Genomic DNA, 16,521 nt, shown 5'->3' on the forward strand with positions numbered 1-16,521 from the left:
CAGGTATTATGTCACTGATCTGGAAGCCCTGTGAAACCTCTTTGTCTACATGTTCTACCTCATAGTTGACTAAAAATCCAGGAATTCCAGACACTCTGCTGACCTCAAGTGTTGTTGCATTCACTGGCTTGAAACAGTGATTATCTCTAGTACCTGGCGCTGTGACTGCCTTTGCAAATCTGCTTTCCAGCTCGTCAGCCATGGACTTCACACTTTCTTTACTGATCCAGATAAATTTGGAGAGTTGTCCCAAAGTTACCAGCTTTATAATAAATTTAATAAATTCAACAAGTGTCATAAATAATAATTCATAATAATCAATTCTACTGGACTGTCAAAGACTTTTTTATCATGGATGAATACTAACTGAAGCATACAGGTTGCTTTTTCTTCTAAATTATGGTACAACAGAAATGTTGCAATGAAAACAAGTTTCAGTTTTCACCCATAGTGGAGCTCCAATATTTCAGTATCTAAAGGTTGCATATAGGTTATCCTTCAGGTATAGTTTACCATAAACCAAATGAAGCATTTTGTTGAGTTTAAGCTGTGTGTCATAAATTCAGGCCATTTTGTTAGCATTTGAAAATGCTTTCATAGGCCATGAATGCTGTGCGTGTATGCGAACACCACATTTTCAAAAAATCATTTTGCACAAATAAGGCAGAACACCATCGCAAATTTTGGATATGTTAAACCAGACATCTAATCTTTCTAAAACAGTCAATTTTATGTTGGTGGATGCTGTCATTTTTTTTTTGCTATAACATGCCAAAAACGCCACCAAATTAATTTATTCCATTTTTAAACTTTAATATCTTCCAAACCGCTCATCACAGAGGGGCAGTTTTAGAATACAAAGTACACAGTATATATGGGAAGGCGTATGTGCAATATCAAGCCTCTGTCTTTGAAATTGCACTTTCCACAGTCCTTCAAATATGCTGCCACAGAGCGTAGTGTAGAATTTCCGAGCAAATTCAAGCCCCCAGAATTCTATGATAAACCAAAAGCACACATGTAAAAGTTCATATTCTACAAGTACTGGTGCCAGATTTTGACCCTTGAAAATGTGAAGGACCTAGCTTAAATACTCTTCTAGATACAGCAATCTCAAAGCGGCTCCCCAAAAAACTCTGCTCAAAACGAGTCCGAGGTTAGTTGCAAAAATATTGTTTTTATGACAAAACTATAAGGAGTTGGGAGCTAAAATGTGGGACTTTTCCCATTGGGAAGTGTGTGAACCTCCTGGAATTTTTTCAGCCAAATCTGAGATGGTCGAGTGGGAGCACTCGGAGATTTGACATGGAATGACCCTGTTTGCATTTTATTTTTAAATTTCCTTATCATTTACATTGAAAGGCTTCTACTAATATTATTAGATTATTAGGTATAAGGGACATTCCACCGAATGGGTGCCATTTGCTTGTTGTACCACTCCCAAATTAAACTTAATTTGTTATATCTTTTCAACACCGATTATAATAACACGCATATTTAACTATTCAAAATGTGTATTGGTCAACCTCAGGCTACGTTACAAGGTTTGGAAGTCAAAGATGGTTGCATTTTTTTCGGTCCTGTTACCAAAACTCTGAAAGTAACAGGACTGAGTTTTTAGCCTAGGATTAGCTAATGCATGGAATTAAGCCACATGGCGTTATCGCTAATAGCATGACCACACTTAGCACATTCTAGTGATTTACCAAAAATCTGTATTTTTAATATCATCTAAGAAATAATTTAAGTAACAGGACAGTATGTTGACATTGACCTTATCAGTCAAAGTTAAAAAATCATCAAATATACAGAAAAGTAAATGAGAGAACTAACTTTTGGTCTTCCCATGGCCTTCAGAAGACACAACTGATGTAACTTCCTGTTGAGCATGTGATTTATGGAATGTTCCAAATTTGTCAGATGGGTTAGGGGTAACAGGACTGAGTGAAAACCCAGGGACACGACTAAAATGTGTATTTTAACTAAGATATTGTGGATTTCTTATGAAAAAATATATTTAAACCATGGATAGGATATGGAGTCACACAACAGTGCAAAAGAAATACTGTTTCTGAAGGATTTTAATCATAATATTTCATAGTTAAGTATAGAGTGCGGGGACAAGTAACACATGCTATTTTTCAGTGTTTTAGGTAGTTTTTATTAATCCTTACAATTATATATCTTAAATTTGAAATCAGATCAATGTGCAGGACATTCTGCGTAATAAGGAAATGTATTTTAAAGTACATTTTTATATGCATTTATACATATAATTTTCTAGGGACGGAAATGGCACCGATTCGGTGGAATGGCTTATAAGCTGAGGCCTGATGTACGTAACCCTAAGTGAAAATATGGTTGCATTACATAGAATATCTAAAAAAACAAACAAACCACAACACGCAAGGCAACTTACCATATCTTTTATTTTAATTTAGATCAATCTCCAGCAGTAGTTAATATATAGTCATGATTTTATAAAAGACACAAAGCTTGAAACGGTTTCAAGAGTAAAAAATAAAATAAAAATAAAGTGGCAAATATTGCACACCCAATTAGGGCTCCAGACACAAAGCACAGTATGGTATTTAAATTCATAAATAACAAATCATACATGTTTATTTACAGTCTGAAACACACAGATCAACCTAAATAATGATGCCTCTCATTAATATCCATTTAAGTGCTTAAATATATTAATATCTGTCATGTACAAAAAGAAAGAATGCATTTCACCTTAGAGACAAAAGCTGGCCTTAAGCTACTTTTAACTCCTTAACCCTGATCTTCATCTGTGCACACAAACACTGTCACATGCAGCACTACAGCATTATTGGTATTTTCATGATCTCACAACAGAATCTGGTCATTTGGCATGTGGCATCACGCAAACCTGTAAGTGCTGGAGCTTTATATTGGTAAATTATCACTGGATAATTTGGTGAGTTCATGATTAATAGAAGTGAACAACATGCATGCTGGAAATGCACAACAGTGACAGGAATACATATGATACGGTATGGAATTTTATGATATAGTTCAACAGCATAATTAACTGGAGGTTACATCTTACCGAGCTCCACCCATACCAAATGTATATAAGGAGTGCTGAGTGAGTGTTTAGAGAACTCAAAATACTTTAATCTGTGGCCTCAGAACTACATAAAATAAAATAACTAAGATGTCATGTTTGTGATATGCCTTTGTGCTGTTTGTTGGACATATGACTAATATAGTTGGACAAGAAATTATTCATTAACTGCCACATCCATCCGTCCATCCATCCATGATCTATACCTCTTATCTGCTATCTAAAGGTCATGGGGGAAACTGGAGCCAATCCCAGCTGATTTGGGGTGAATGGCGGGGTAAACCCTTGACAGTTCCCCAACCCATCGTAAGATGAAGGGCCCGGTCCCACAACATCGATAACTCCAACTCTGACTATACCTCTGCCTGAACTGAGTTCCAGTCTGGAGCAGTCACACCACAACTATAATTCCCACTATAATATCGGTTGGTCCTGACACTCAGGGAAATAAATATACGTGGCTGTTGGTTTTCGTGGGAAAATGCCGCGGCAGTATGCTGTTTGTGCGCACACCCAGTGCACTCAGCAGCACATAATGGCTGACAGTGACAGCGAAGAAGAGCTGCTTTTGATGCTCGTTTTGCACAGAAGGCAAGAAGAAGAAAAGGAGATAAAGTTTACAGATGTACTTTAAGTTTAAAGAGATACAGCCATACCCACTCTACTGCCGATGATCTTCCATACATTTTCCTTTTTGGCTGGATCTTTATACAGCTTGTGCTTTTTGTCATAAAGCATGGGATTCTTCGACACGTCTATAATCAGCTTCTCCTCCATTGATGCAACAAGGATGTACAAAGATGTTCGGGAGAAACAGCACGTGCTCAGACAACGTCTCATGTAAACAATTACCTGATTGGTCAGATGTTTTATAAATAAAAAGGTCTGGATAAATCGCTCCAGAAGCAATCTCACCGATATGGATAAACCCAGCCCTGGGTTATAGGTATCGTTATCAGTCTGGTGTGACCACCAGCCACATAAACTGCAGGGGACTGATTTATTTATAGTTATGATTATAGTTCTTGTGGGACCGGGTCTTAACACAAAAATGAACAACTACTGTATCACACTCACGGGCAATTTAGAGTAGCCAGTTGACCCAATTCACATGTTTTTGGGCTGTGGGAGGAAAGGAAACCCGTGCAGGTACGAGGAGAACATGCAAACTCCACACAGAAAGGCTCCGGTCAGCTGACAGGTTCGAACCCAGAAGCTTCTTGCTGTGAGGTGACAGTGCTAACACCCCCCGCCACATTCTTATACTGATATTTACTTGACTAAACCCACATGCTACATTTTGACAGATGAATGAATGAAAATGGTTTGACATTTTGGGAAATGCTTTTATGTGTTTGTGCTACACTACAGCAGTTGATGTTGGTCATTGCAATTGCCTGGCAAAGACAGGGCCCCTCATGTTACTACAGCCTAGCCACTGTTTGTGTAACTAATTATAGATGGATGTAGTTCTTTGGTTGACATGGAGACACCAACAAGGTGTCACTGTTAACTGGCTTTAATCTCTTTTTTCAGTTGAAAAAAATACTTGTTGGAAGGAGGCAGTATTCCAGTATCACACCTCATCTTCTGCATGTCATGCGAGAAAGCTCTGAAAACCCTGTTCTCATGCCCAGCAGTACTTCCTAAAAATATAATCACACAACAAAAGCAGGACTAGCACAGGCAGCTCACGGCTAATGCTGAATACAGAATTTTAGGTTCAAACATAACGCCATGTATCCAGTTACATATACTGGTTTACATCCACTTTCGTATGTAAGGGCAAAGGAGAGCGACTCAGAATGGATCAGATATTAGTGTCTTATAAATGGTGAGACAGAGGAGTCTCATTAGAAAGCTCTACCTGCCAATATGACTGGTTTTACCCCTCATATGGGCCTCTTTCATTGGCTGTCTCCATCAGAGGCCCATTCAGAGACCTGTCATCATTGGCCAAAGCTGGCAGTGGCCAAACTCAGCTGGATTTGGGATAATCACCTTAGCACTCTCTTATATGACCCCATGGACCTGCCAAGTCTGGTGTGGAACCCAGATGCACACAAACACATTGGGTTGTCTTGGGCTAGGATGGGTGGGACATGCAAGTAACTAGTTTGGTGTACATATCTAAGTGAGTGTACATGTCTACACACCTGTTATTGGATGTGTTCACATATTCACATGTTCATTCATTCAGCTGGCATGTGAACACACACACACACACACACACACGCGCATACACGCACATACACTGTTCCTGGGACTGCCCCTCCTCTGGACTTCATGCACAACCCCTGACTCTGCACCTGCAACCCTGGAACTAGGAGTGTTTGTGTGTGTAGGTGAAATGTTAAATAGAATACAAGAGAGAAGGCGACATGAAACCAGCGTCACTTGTTTACCCACACAGCCAGCATTTCAACTGGCTTACATCCACACACCATCACAGCTCCCTCAGACCTCAGTCCCAGCCATTGTCCTTTATCATGTGGGCCAGCTCGATGATAAACTTACCCTCCTTGTACTTCTGACTGCTCTCAAACGCATGCTCCTAAAGAGAGGTGAAAAGGGAGTTTAATTCAATTCAATTCAATTCAATATACTGTATTTGTCCCCAAAGGGGGCACTTCAAGGCAAGCAGATAAGCAAAAAAGTGCACAGAAATTTCATCCACACACACAAAGATAAAACTAAAATACTCACAATCTAAAAAATTTTTTAAAAAAAAGGATCACGTTAGAAGTACATTACGATGCAACACATCATGTTTGTACCCTTGACCAAAAGTCAGCAAGTCACTGACCAATCTCAACGTGTTTAACCATGAGGTGACTGTTATTTACAGCAGGAGAGCTATATTTGTGCTGGAGGTTTTTGTTTCCATGTTCCTGTGTGTTGAAAAGATCATGTCATCCATGCATGCTGACGATCACCACAGCAGATCATCTGGATCCACATATTTGATTTGGCACCTGATGCCCTTCCTGACATAACCCTCCCCAATCTGTCCAGGCTTGGGACTGGCACTAAGTATGCACTGGCTTGGCTAACCCCAGTGGCTGGGTATTTTACCTAATCTGCATGTCTTTGAAATGTGGGAGGAAACCCACACAGACACAGGGAGAACATGCAGCTCCACACAGAACAGCCCCTGTCGGCCATGAGGTTCGAACCTGGAACCTTCTTGCTATGAGGTGGCAGCGCTAACCAATACACCATCTATGCATGCTAATTACTCCACATAAGTATTGGCCCGAATATAAGACGACCCTGAATGTAAGACGACCCCCCCTTTTCCAAGTTCATCTTTGGGGAAAAAGTTTTTTGAAGACCAAATGTTCATTCATATAACGCGTATTTATTTCAAAATTCTGTTTAAAATTAGAGGCTTTTGTTTTTCACATTTAAATAGAGGTCATTTCAGTCTCATTTCCGTGAACACTTTTCATAGAAGTAAAAAAAGAGGCTAAACTGCAGGCTACTAGACAAGCCAAATTAAAACATTTAAATTGCATTAATTCAACAAATTTGTCAGGTTTAGATTGAAAGTTCATAAACTTCAGAATGTCAATGCATAACTTCCCATAGCCTACGGGTATATGGAATAAATTTGCAGAACAGTGCAAATGCTTTAAACAATGCATTAAACAATACATTAAGGTTTACAATAATAAACAACTGAAACAATGGAAAGGGTAGTTTGCTAAATTACAGCTACTCAGCACAGAGATCCTCAGCCTCACTTTGCTCACTCTCACTGTCCTCACTTTCATGTTCCACCAGTCCCTCCCACACAATGTCATCCTTGCTTCCATCCAGTGCGTTTGATATAGAGCATTTTTTAAACCCATGACTGATGCTCTCTGGTGAAATTGAATCCCATGCTTGGAGGATCCATTCACATAGCAGACGCACCGCAGGCTTTTGAATTTTCCCAGTCGGTGTTAGTGCGTGGTTACCTGACAGGAGCCACTCTGTGTACCTCTTGTGAAGATTGTCCTTGAATGGCTTGTTGACGACAACATCCAAAACCTGCAGCTGGCTCGTCATCCCCCCCGGAATGATCACGAGATCGCCATTCATTTTGCCCACTTCAGTTTTTACTGGCTCCGTCAGATGGCCACGGAAGGCATCCAGAACGAGCATGTTCCTCTTTTTCAAAAGTGCACCAGGTCGCCTGCCCTACACAACCTTGAGCCAGTCTACCACCAGATCAGTGTCCATCCAGCCTCTCTCCTGTGCACGCACGATAATGCCAGCTGGTAAGGACTCTTTGGGGACAGTCTTGTGCTTCAGAATCACGTATGGTGGGAGTTTAGTTCCGTCGGCAAGACATGCCAACATGACCGTGACTCGGCTTTTCTCATTCCCCGTTGACCTCACAAGGACTGATTTGTCACCTCTTTTAGCAACAGTAACAGATGATGGCATATCAAAAAACACTGGGGTTTGATCGGCATTGCCTATCTGGTCGAGTGGGTAGAAGTGCATTTTTCTTAGTTTGATAACATGTCGCTGAAAAGACAGCAACTTCTCCTCGAAGTCTGAGGGCAAGCGCTGGGCAAGGCTTGTTCTGCGACGAAGTGACAGTCCATTGCGCCGCATCATTCTTTTACACCACCCAAGACTAGCTTTGAACTCCTCTGTGGGTATATTCAGCTCCTTAGCGATCTCCAAAGCCTTCAGCTGCATTATGGCTCTGGTTATGGGCATTCCATCTTTACGTTTTTCCATCACATATTCACAGACTCTCCTATCAATTTCCTGAAAACGGCCGTGTTGAGGCCCGCGGAAAGATTTTCTTTTACTGTTAGCGTTTTTAAGACGTTCTTTCTGGGTTCGCCACCGACGAACATTGCACTCCGTAACCCCATATTTTTTGGCAGCTTGAGAGTTATTTGATGATTTGGCCGCATTCACTACCAAAATTTTGAAATTGGCGTCATAACTCCGTCTAAGCTGTAGGTTAATTTGACTAGCCTTTGAACCACTCTGTTCAAGGAAATCTCTTGACTTCTCCATTTTTCAGTGCTGCATTGTTGTGAGGGACGGTGGCCGATTCAGTAATTTAAGTGTAAACACTCGTTGTAAAATAGGGCCTATCGTTTTTGGCAGCATTTTGTCTAGTCCGCGAATTTAAGACGACCCCCCTTTTTAAGAGCTATTTTTTACAACAAAAACACCATCTTATATTCGAGCCAATGCGGTAAATACTGTCAACCAACTCTCGCCTTGGCTGATGTCTGTAGTTCAGCAGTTGTAACATCAAGGTGTGTCACCATGAAGCGCATGAAGTCAAGAAATACATACCAAAATAACGTGGGTTTGTAAAAGTCAATAAGGAGTAGGTTTTTTCTCTTTCATTAGTTGTTTAATCAATTTAATCTAATTTATAGATACTAGGCAAGCATGAATAGAAAACTTATAGCCTCGACATGAAATCCACGAGCTCTGGTTAATGATTTGTCCACTGCTGCCTCTCATCCACACTTCACTTCTTGTATTGTCTTCCATCAAGACAAATGTCCCAAGAATAAGTGTTTCTCTGTTGTCTACCAACCTGGTCACCTTTGATGCATTAACTGTACATGGGCTATCTGATTAATCCAAATGGGCTTCCCAAGTTAAGCACCTGCTTATACAGCACCAGTCAAGTTTGGACACCCCGACTCATTCCCAGGTTTGTCTTTATTTAGATTATTTTCTACATTGTAGAACAATACTGAAGACATCACAGCTATGAAATAACATCTGGAACATTGATGGAATTATGTGGTAAACAAAAAAGTGTGTTAAAAAACCCCCAAAATGCCTCATGTTTTAGATTCTTCAAAGTTGTCAGCGTTTCCCTTGATGATGCTTTACATACTACTGGCATTATCTTAACCAGCTTCATGAGGGAGTCACCTGGAACACTTTTCAATGAACAGGTGCCTCGTCAAAAGGTAATTAGTGGACGAGTCTCTTGCCTTATTAATGCGTTTGAGGTCAAACAGTAAACAGTAAATAATAAAAATACACATTCCACAACTATAGTAATCCCCCCCCCCATTATCTCTAGCCGCTTTATCCTTCTACAGGGTCGCAGGCAAGCTGGAGCCTATCCCAGCTGACTACGGGCGAAAGGCGGGGTACACCCTGGACAAGTCGCCAGGTCATCACAGGGCTGACACATAGACACAGACAACCATTCACACTCACATTCACACCTACGGTCAATTTAGAGTCACCAGTTAACCTAACCTGCATGTCTTTGGACTGTGGGGGAAACCGGAGCACCCGGAGGAAACCCACGCGGACACGGGGAGAACATGCAAACTCCGCACAGAAAGGCCCTCGCCGGCCCCGGGGCTCGAACCCAGGACCTTCTTGCTGTGAGGCGACAGCGCTAACCACTACACCACCATGCCGCCCACACTATAGTAATCAAAGATTCAAAGATTTTTAATTAATCCATATTATATCAAGAACCGAACAACTAAGTAAAGAGAAGCAGCATCCATCATTACTTTACGACATGAAGTGACTTTTAACAGGGATGAGAATGAAAAATATTTTAAAAGTCTGAAAAAACTGGGGCGGGGCCCGGGGGGGGCGGGGCCCGGGGGGGCGGGGCCCGGGGGGGGCGGGGCCCGGGGGGCGGGGCCCATGGGGCTAATGATTTTTGGCTTTTTTTTTTTTTTACCCCAAAACCATTAATTTTATCAGCAAAAATTTGCAATTTATTTGGAAATAAATTCCCCTTCTTGGTGGACTACCAGGTGAAAATGATTAATATGGTACAAGAGACTTGTTTTTAATCAATTCACATTTGATGATTTCAAAAAATCAATGCACCTTTTAATATAATCGAGCTCTACAGTATTATATTTCTGCATTTTAGCTATTCATGTCTTTGAATACTCTAATCCTTTAAAATGAAGTGCAAACCAGAAAAAAGTTCTGTCATATAATTCTCTTAAGCTTTCTTCTGATGTTATCATGGTAGCAGGAGGTCTTGCATATTAAGCAGGCAACATTCAACATCACTCATCACTTCCCTTTCAACTGTTGTGTGAACTAACTAGGCTTTATCTGGACAGGATGTTGTGTAATGTAATACAGATACCATACGGTCAATTTGAAGATTGAGATGGTGATTTTGAATTAAAGAACAGGCATGTACAATGGGCATTACATATTGGAAATTTTTTTTAAATCAAAAACTATAAGTTCATCTCGGCCTAAAAAGTTTGTGCAGACGCTCCCGCGCGGCACATGCCAGCAATTCCCCCTATGAAATGAGCAATAAGTAGGAGAGTTATACATGCTATCATACTTAAAATTTTATCAGAAATATAGATATGATACTATGATTCTCCCCAACATGCTACATTAGATAAGCTAACCCCATTTATAAAAAGATACACACTTATATATGACATGTAATTGATATATATTTTTTGGGGCGCGCGCGCTCTCTCTGCCATGCCGATCCTGTAGGCTGCACTGACTCAACTAAACTGAAAACTCCGGTCCTCGAGAAAAGAGATAAAGCCCGCCCACACTGAAAGCTGATTGGCTTATTTTGCTGAGTAACCCAATCAAGATGCTCTTTGTCTGGCATGCGCTACATGAACAGGCACACAGGCAGTGTTGCCAGATTGGGTGGTTTTAAGTGCATTTTGGCGGGTTTTGAACATATTTTGGGCTGGAAAACGTCAGCAGTATTTGGCAACACTGCACACAGTCTCCCTCGCGCACCCCCTCACGTGCGCACATTCTAAGATCCGTGATGCAGACCTTAATGTTGCGCGCGCACGCTCTTGCTCGCTTCTATCAATATGCAGGAGACTCCCGGAACTTCCGGGAGACTTGGGATGTCTGCGTTATAAGGTGACCACAGATCGTTAATCATACACCCCCCCAAAAAAAAAATCTCAACGGATTTACATCGATCTCAAAAACGATCATTTTGGTCTGAAAAAGTCGGAAATCCGCCAATCGGCGGAAAATTCTCATCCCTGTTTTAATCAATAAAAATAAAGAACAAACACTGAATTAGAAGGTGTGTCCAAACTTTTGATTGGTACTGTAGATAATTTCTGATGTCGCTACTGAAGTATACTTTCAGTTCAAATCACTAACTCAGAATATGTTCCTCTTTCTAGGGTAGATAGCTCTGTTCAAATCTCTCAACATCAACCTGTCCGTTTGACAATAATGCCTACAAACAACCTTATTCATTAATGGTCCATTCCTAAATAAAGGGGTCACCTTTGAGTGCAAGTGAAGTGTATTTGTTTCTACATTTGTGTGTGTGTGTGCACTCTCAAGACAGCTAGTAACTCATTTGACAAGCCTGAACCACCACTACATGTACCAATATCAGCGAGTGGTGCAGCTGCTGAGCGAAAATGGACACTATGTGAAGAACAAAGAATGCAAGCCCCTGAGGGATTGACTTTAAGTGTAGACTTCCGAACTTTGCATAGTGTAACAGAAGGCCATTGTCTATTTTGGGATCTTGGATCAGCTGATGCATGTCCATGACTGTAGTAAATCCAGATACACTCCTCTGCTCGTAGAAGACTAATGAAAATACCAGAATACAAATACAGGAATGGGCCAAATGTTTGTGAACACCAGTGTGTGTTGCCTGGTTTGCATTTCATGGTGTCTGTACATGTCATTCCACTCACATATTTCCATCCCAGTGTAGTTTTGCAGTTCTCGCAGTAGATGTCTGCTACTGCATGGAGGCCGGTGAGGAGCACTCGCTCTTCTGCTGGACCACAACCTACATTCACCCTATTGCAAGACAGACAAATGTAAACACTGAAAAATAAGCACTTTTGAGCATATGACCAAGGATAAAACTTTTAATCATATATTATTTACTACAAGTGCCTTACTCCACTTTTGTAAGGCTAGAGTCCAGTACAGTTTGATGAATACCTTGCATTAACACATCTGATTCAAATCCCCAGTTAAAGACCAGGTTTTGTGGCGTGTTAAAGCAGGAACATGACCAAACTGTGTTGGAATTTGTCCCTGAGGACTGAAGTTAAGCACCCTTGCTATATACTTACACAGAGTTGAAAAGATAGGCTCTGCCTTGACTTCCTTGAAAGGACTAAAAGAAAAGCAATAAAACAGCTTATAAGTATCTCACAACAGATTTGTCTATCAAAGCCTCTGTGAGTGTTAAACAGTGACAACAAGCTGTGTAGCATCTGCTCGTCTGACCTCAAGCTGTCACCGCCCCTGCTCTGATCACGTTTGCTCTTGGCTGCTACCACAGTCTGATATGTATTCAGTCTTCCATTGACATAATGACAAACGGTTTCTCAAATTGACAAAAAAATCTTTGCCCTTTTTCACAACTGAGTTTGGCAAGAAACTCCATACAGAAGTCATGATCACCTTAGAGATGAGCTCGTCGTGGTTGGCGAGGTGTGCACGGCAGTGGATGCAGCTGTAGGTGCGGTGACATGTGGGAAGGTAGGCCTGGAAGGTTTTGGAGCGCGTCATGGTGAGCATAGGCGGGCTTGGTGCACGTTGCACAAAGGGGCTGCCGGCCCAAGACGGCTCACACGGGAAACAGCGCAACACACACGTGAGGGCCGTGGTGGTGCGTGGGGTGGGACACACACCTGCGGAGAAAAACAGGTCTTTACAACACTCTTCTTACAGAGCATGCACACGACAGAGCGAGAGAGAGAGAGAGAGACTGCAATAGATGCATGTTGTGGATTGTAAGAGGCATAGAAAATGTTACAGAGAAAGACACAGAAAATAACAAGATACATGGGGAAAGACAAACACAAATACATAAAGAGTGAGACAGGCCTGGTGAGAATACCGAGATCATCAGGCAGGATCTGCCACAGAGACACAAATATTATGAACTGACATTTTGGCCACTTTAATAGGAACACCTATACACTTACTCATGCAGTTATCCAGTCAGACAGTCATGTAGCAGCACAATATATAAAACCGATGCAGATATGGGTCCCGAGCTTCAATTAATGTTCACGTCAAATATCAGAATCAGACTGTGGGGAATGGGTGTTGATTCCAGACAGGCTGGTTTGAGTGTTTCAGAAAATGATGATCTGGGATTTTCACACACAGCAGTCTGGAGAGCAGTGTTTCTCAACTGGTGAGCTGCGACAAAAATGTGGGTCACAGACTGCTGGGAAGAAAAAAAAAACATGCTGCTAGATACAAATGATGCAACAAAATGGAAAACTGTAGAAAATATGGCAGCATAGACAATTATTGTTCCAAAGATAAAACATAAAATCATTTCAAAAAGGAATGCTTTCTGTAGCCAATGAAAAATTTGCTCATGTCATGTTGTGTGTCCAATAAAATTCTGTCAATTTTGCCACTAATTCACCTGCAAACAATCGGTGCTAACGGAAAACAGAATGAAATTCCCTCTTCCTAATAAAAGGCTGGGGGAAAAAAACTATGCAAGGAAAATATGACAGGAATGGTTTGTGCAGACCACAGTGTGCAGCGGGTTATAGGCTGCGGAAAGCATGAAGCCATCGAAATTCATCAAGTATTTAGAGACAAAACACTCGAGCCTGCTGAGTTTTTGTCATGTGCACATGTGCACTGTTCAGGAGCAATCACTTTGTGCATTGTACAAACTCACTCATCACATTTCAAAATGCAAAAAGACCCACACAGTTACAGAGGATCTTGTTGTACCCGCTGTTGCCAACATGACCAGAGAGATCCTCAGCACAAGTCTGCTACAAATCAGTTGGGGAAATAAAAAATCGCTTATCTCCAGTGACACCATACCGAGGAGAATGTACAAGATGTATCAGAGCAGCAGATGTTAACATGCACGAAGGCAGGTCACTATTGTGCATTCACACTATCTAATCAACCAATGTATCTGATATCCTGATTTTGAGAAACTTATCAAAATGAAATCACACCATCAGGTTTCCCATTGACTTGCGCAGGCAAGGATTTCTGCTCTGGTCTTGGTAGCTGCAGTTAATTCTCATTATTATGTTTATCATTTAATAGTCGTTCATATTTCATATTGAGTATACAATTTGTAATTCAGTACTTGGGTCAGTGTTTGTTTTATTTGTTAGACTAGGTAAACTGCACTTACTCAGGATTATGTGTATGCATTTATATAGTGGTCTAGTGTTGGAGTCCAGACCACCCAAACCGAGACCAAGTCATGACCAAGACCAGAGTGCAGAGTGCATCGAGACCGAGATAACACCAAGACTTTGAGGGGTTGGGATCAAGTCAAGACCAAGACCAAGACCAAGGCAGAGCGAGACCAAGTAAAGACCAGTGTGTGTGAAGGGGAGGGGAGGGGTTACAGCTGTTAATAGAAACGAAAATTTCAAATTAGCAACGAGTCACATTACTGGTTGCATTTGAAGCAGGACATTTCACATCCAGTCGCAGTAATGATGTTAGCAAATAAATCAGACAATGCATCGGCAATTGAATGAAATCCCCACAATACTGGTCTTGAAGAGTCTTGAAATAAAATTCTGACTCTCTATGTCTGAGTCCGAGAAAAGACTGAGTAAAAATGCGGTCGATTCCGAGACGAGACCAAGACCTTCAAAAAGTGGCCTTGAGAAAAAGACCGGTCTCACATCCTACAGCACTATAGTGTCCTATTTTCTTATTAATGTAAATAATTCATTTTGCACTGTATTGTGCATTGTATTTAACGGATTAATATTTTCCACTGAAAACACTTATGCGGTACAACCTTAACAACTCAATATGTCAGCTGATTTATTTCCTGTTAGCTGAGATAGTAAAGGATTATTATCCAACTATTTTAAGCCGATGCAATGGATAATTATTAATAGCATTAATAACATTATCATACAAAATTAATATGCACTTCTTCATTTACTTCCATATGATAAACATCTTTAGTGTAGTGTTGGATTGCGACGTGATGTCCAATATAAAATGTGGGTCCTGAAGCAAAACCACTGATCTACAGTTTACACAGAATGGTGTGAAAAACATGCAGTGAGTGGCAGTTCTGTGAGTGGGAACACCTAGTTGATGAGAGAGTTCAGAAGAGAATGGCCAGACTGGTACAAGCTGACAGGAAGGTTATAGTAATAGAAATTACAACTCTTTACAAACATGATGAACAGAAAGGCATCTCAGAATGCACAACATGTGGAAACTTGAGGTAGCTGAGCTACATCAGTATCGAACCACATTTGAGTTCCACTCCTGACAATCAAGAAGACGACTCTGAGGCCACACATTCACTGAATCTGCACAGGTGAAGATTGGAAAATGTCACCTGATCTAATGAATCTGAATTTCTGCTGCTATATGCAGACGGTGGGGTCAGAATCTGGTGTCAATAGCTGGTGGTGGTAGTATAATGGTGTGGGGAATGTTTTCTTGGTGCATTAATACTCAAGCAACATTTTAATGCCTCAGTTTATCAGAGTATTGTTGCTGACCATGCGCCTCCATTCACAGTCACAGTTTATCCATATAATACTGGCTATTTGCAGCATGTGCCAAGTGACAAGCAAACTGGTCTCAAGCTGGTGTTTATTACAGTTCAATGGCTTCCCCAGTCACCACATCTGAATCCAATAGAGCAACTTTGTGATGCAGTCATGTCAACATGGACCAGAATCTCAAAGGAATGTTTTCAACAGCTTATGGAAGCTACAGTTAGGTCCATATATATTTGGACACTGACACAATTTTTTTTTTTTACCTGTTTACTGAAACATATTCAAGTTATAGTTATATAATGGACATAAAGTCCAGACTTTCAGCTTTCATTTGAGGGTATCCACATTAAAACTGGATGAAGGGTTTAGGAGTTTCAGCTCCTTAACATGTGCCACCCTGTTTTTAAAGGGACCAAAAGTAATTGGACAATTGACTCAAAGGCTATTTCATGGGCAGGTGTGGGGAAATTCCTTCGTTATGTCATTCTCAATTAAGCAGATAAAAGGCCCGGAGTTGATTTGAGGTGTGGTGCTTGCATTTGGAAGATTTTGCTGTGAAGAAAACATGCAGTCAAAGGAGCTCTCCATGCAGGTGAAACAAGCCATCCTTAAGCTGCGAAAACAGAAAAAACCCATCTGAGAAATTGCTACAATATTAGGAGTGGCAAAATCTACAGTTTGGTACATCCTGAGAAAGAAAGAAAGAAAGCACTGGTGAACTCATCAATGCAAAAAGACCTGGACACCAACAGAAGTCAACAGTGCTGGATGATCACAGAATAATTTCCATGGTGAAGAGAAACCCCTTCACAACAGCCAACCAAGTGAACAACACTCTCCAGGAGGTAGGCGTATCAATATCCAAATCTACCATAAAGAGAAGACTGCATGAAAGTAAATACAGAGGGTTCACTGCACGGTGCAAGCCACTCATAAGCCTCAAGA

General features: G+C 41.0%; 1 protein-coding gene across 1 annotated transcript in view; it reads right to left on the reverse strand.

The window, feature by feature from the left end:
• Positions 1-2,298: 2,298 nt before the first annotated feature.
• The window catches only part of ypel2b (yippee-like 2b), a 99,271-nt gene continuing 85,048 nt past the window's right edge, over positions 2,299-16,521 (reverse strand). The window contains exons 2-5 of the mRNA XM_060943673.1: positions 12,503-12,732; positions 12,169-12,212; positions 11,779-11,887; positions 2,299-5,648 (exon numbers count right to left, since the gene is read on the reverse strand). Of these exons, the coding sequence (XP_060799656.1) occupies positions 5,559-5,648; positions 11,779-11,887; positions 12,169-12,212; positions 12,503-12,619 (360 nt within the window). The 5' untranslated portion in view covers positions 12,620-12,732 and the 3' untranslated portion in view covers positions 2,299-5,558. The remainder of the gene's footprint in view (positions 5,649-11,778; positions 11,888-12,168; positions 12,213-12,502; positions 12,733-16,521) is intronic.

The sequence above is a fragment of the Neoarius graeffei genome, chromosome 17, assembly GCF_027579695.1.
Source record: "Neoarius graeffei isolate fNeoGra1 chromosome 17, fNeoGra1.pri, whole genome shotgun sequence".
Taxonomy (NCBI): Eukaryota; Metazoa; Chordata; class Actinopteri; order Siluriformes; family Ariidae; genus Neoarius; species Neoarius graeffei.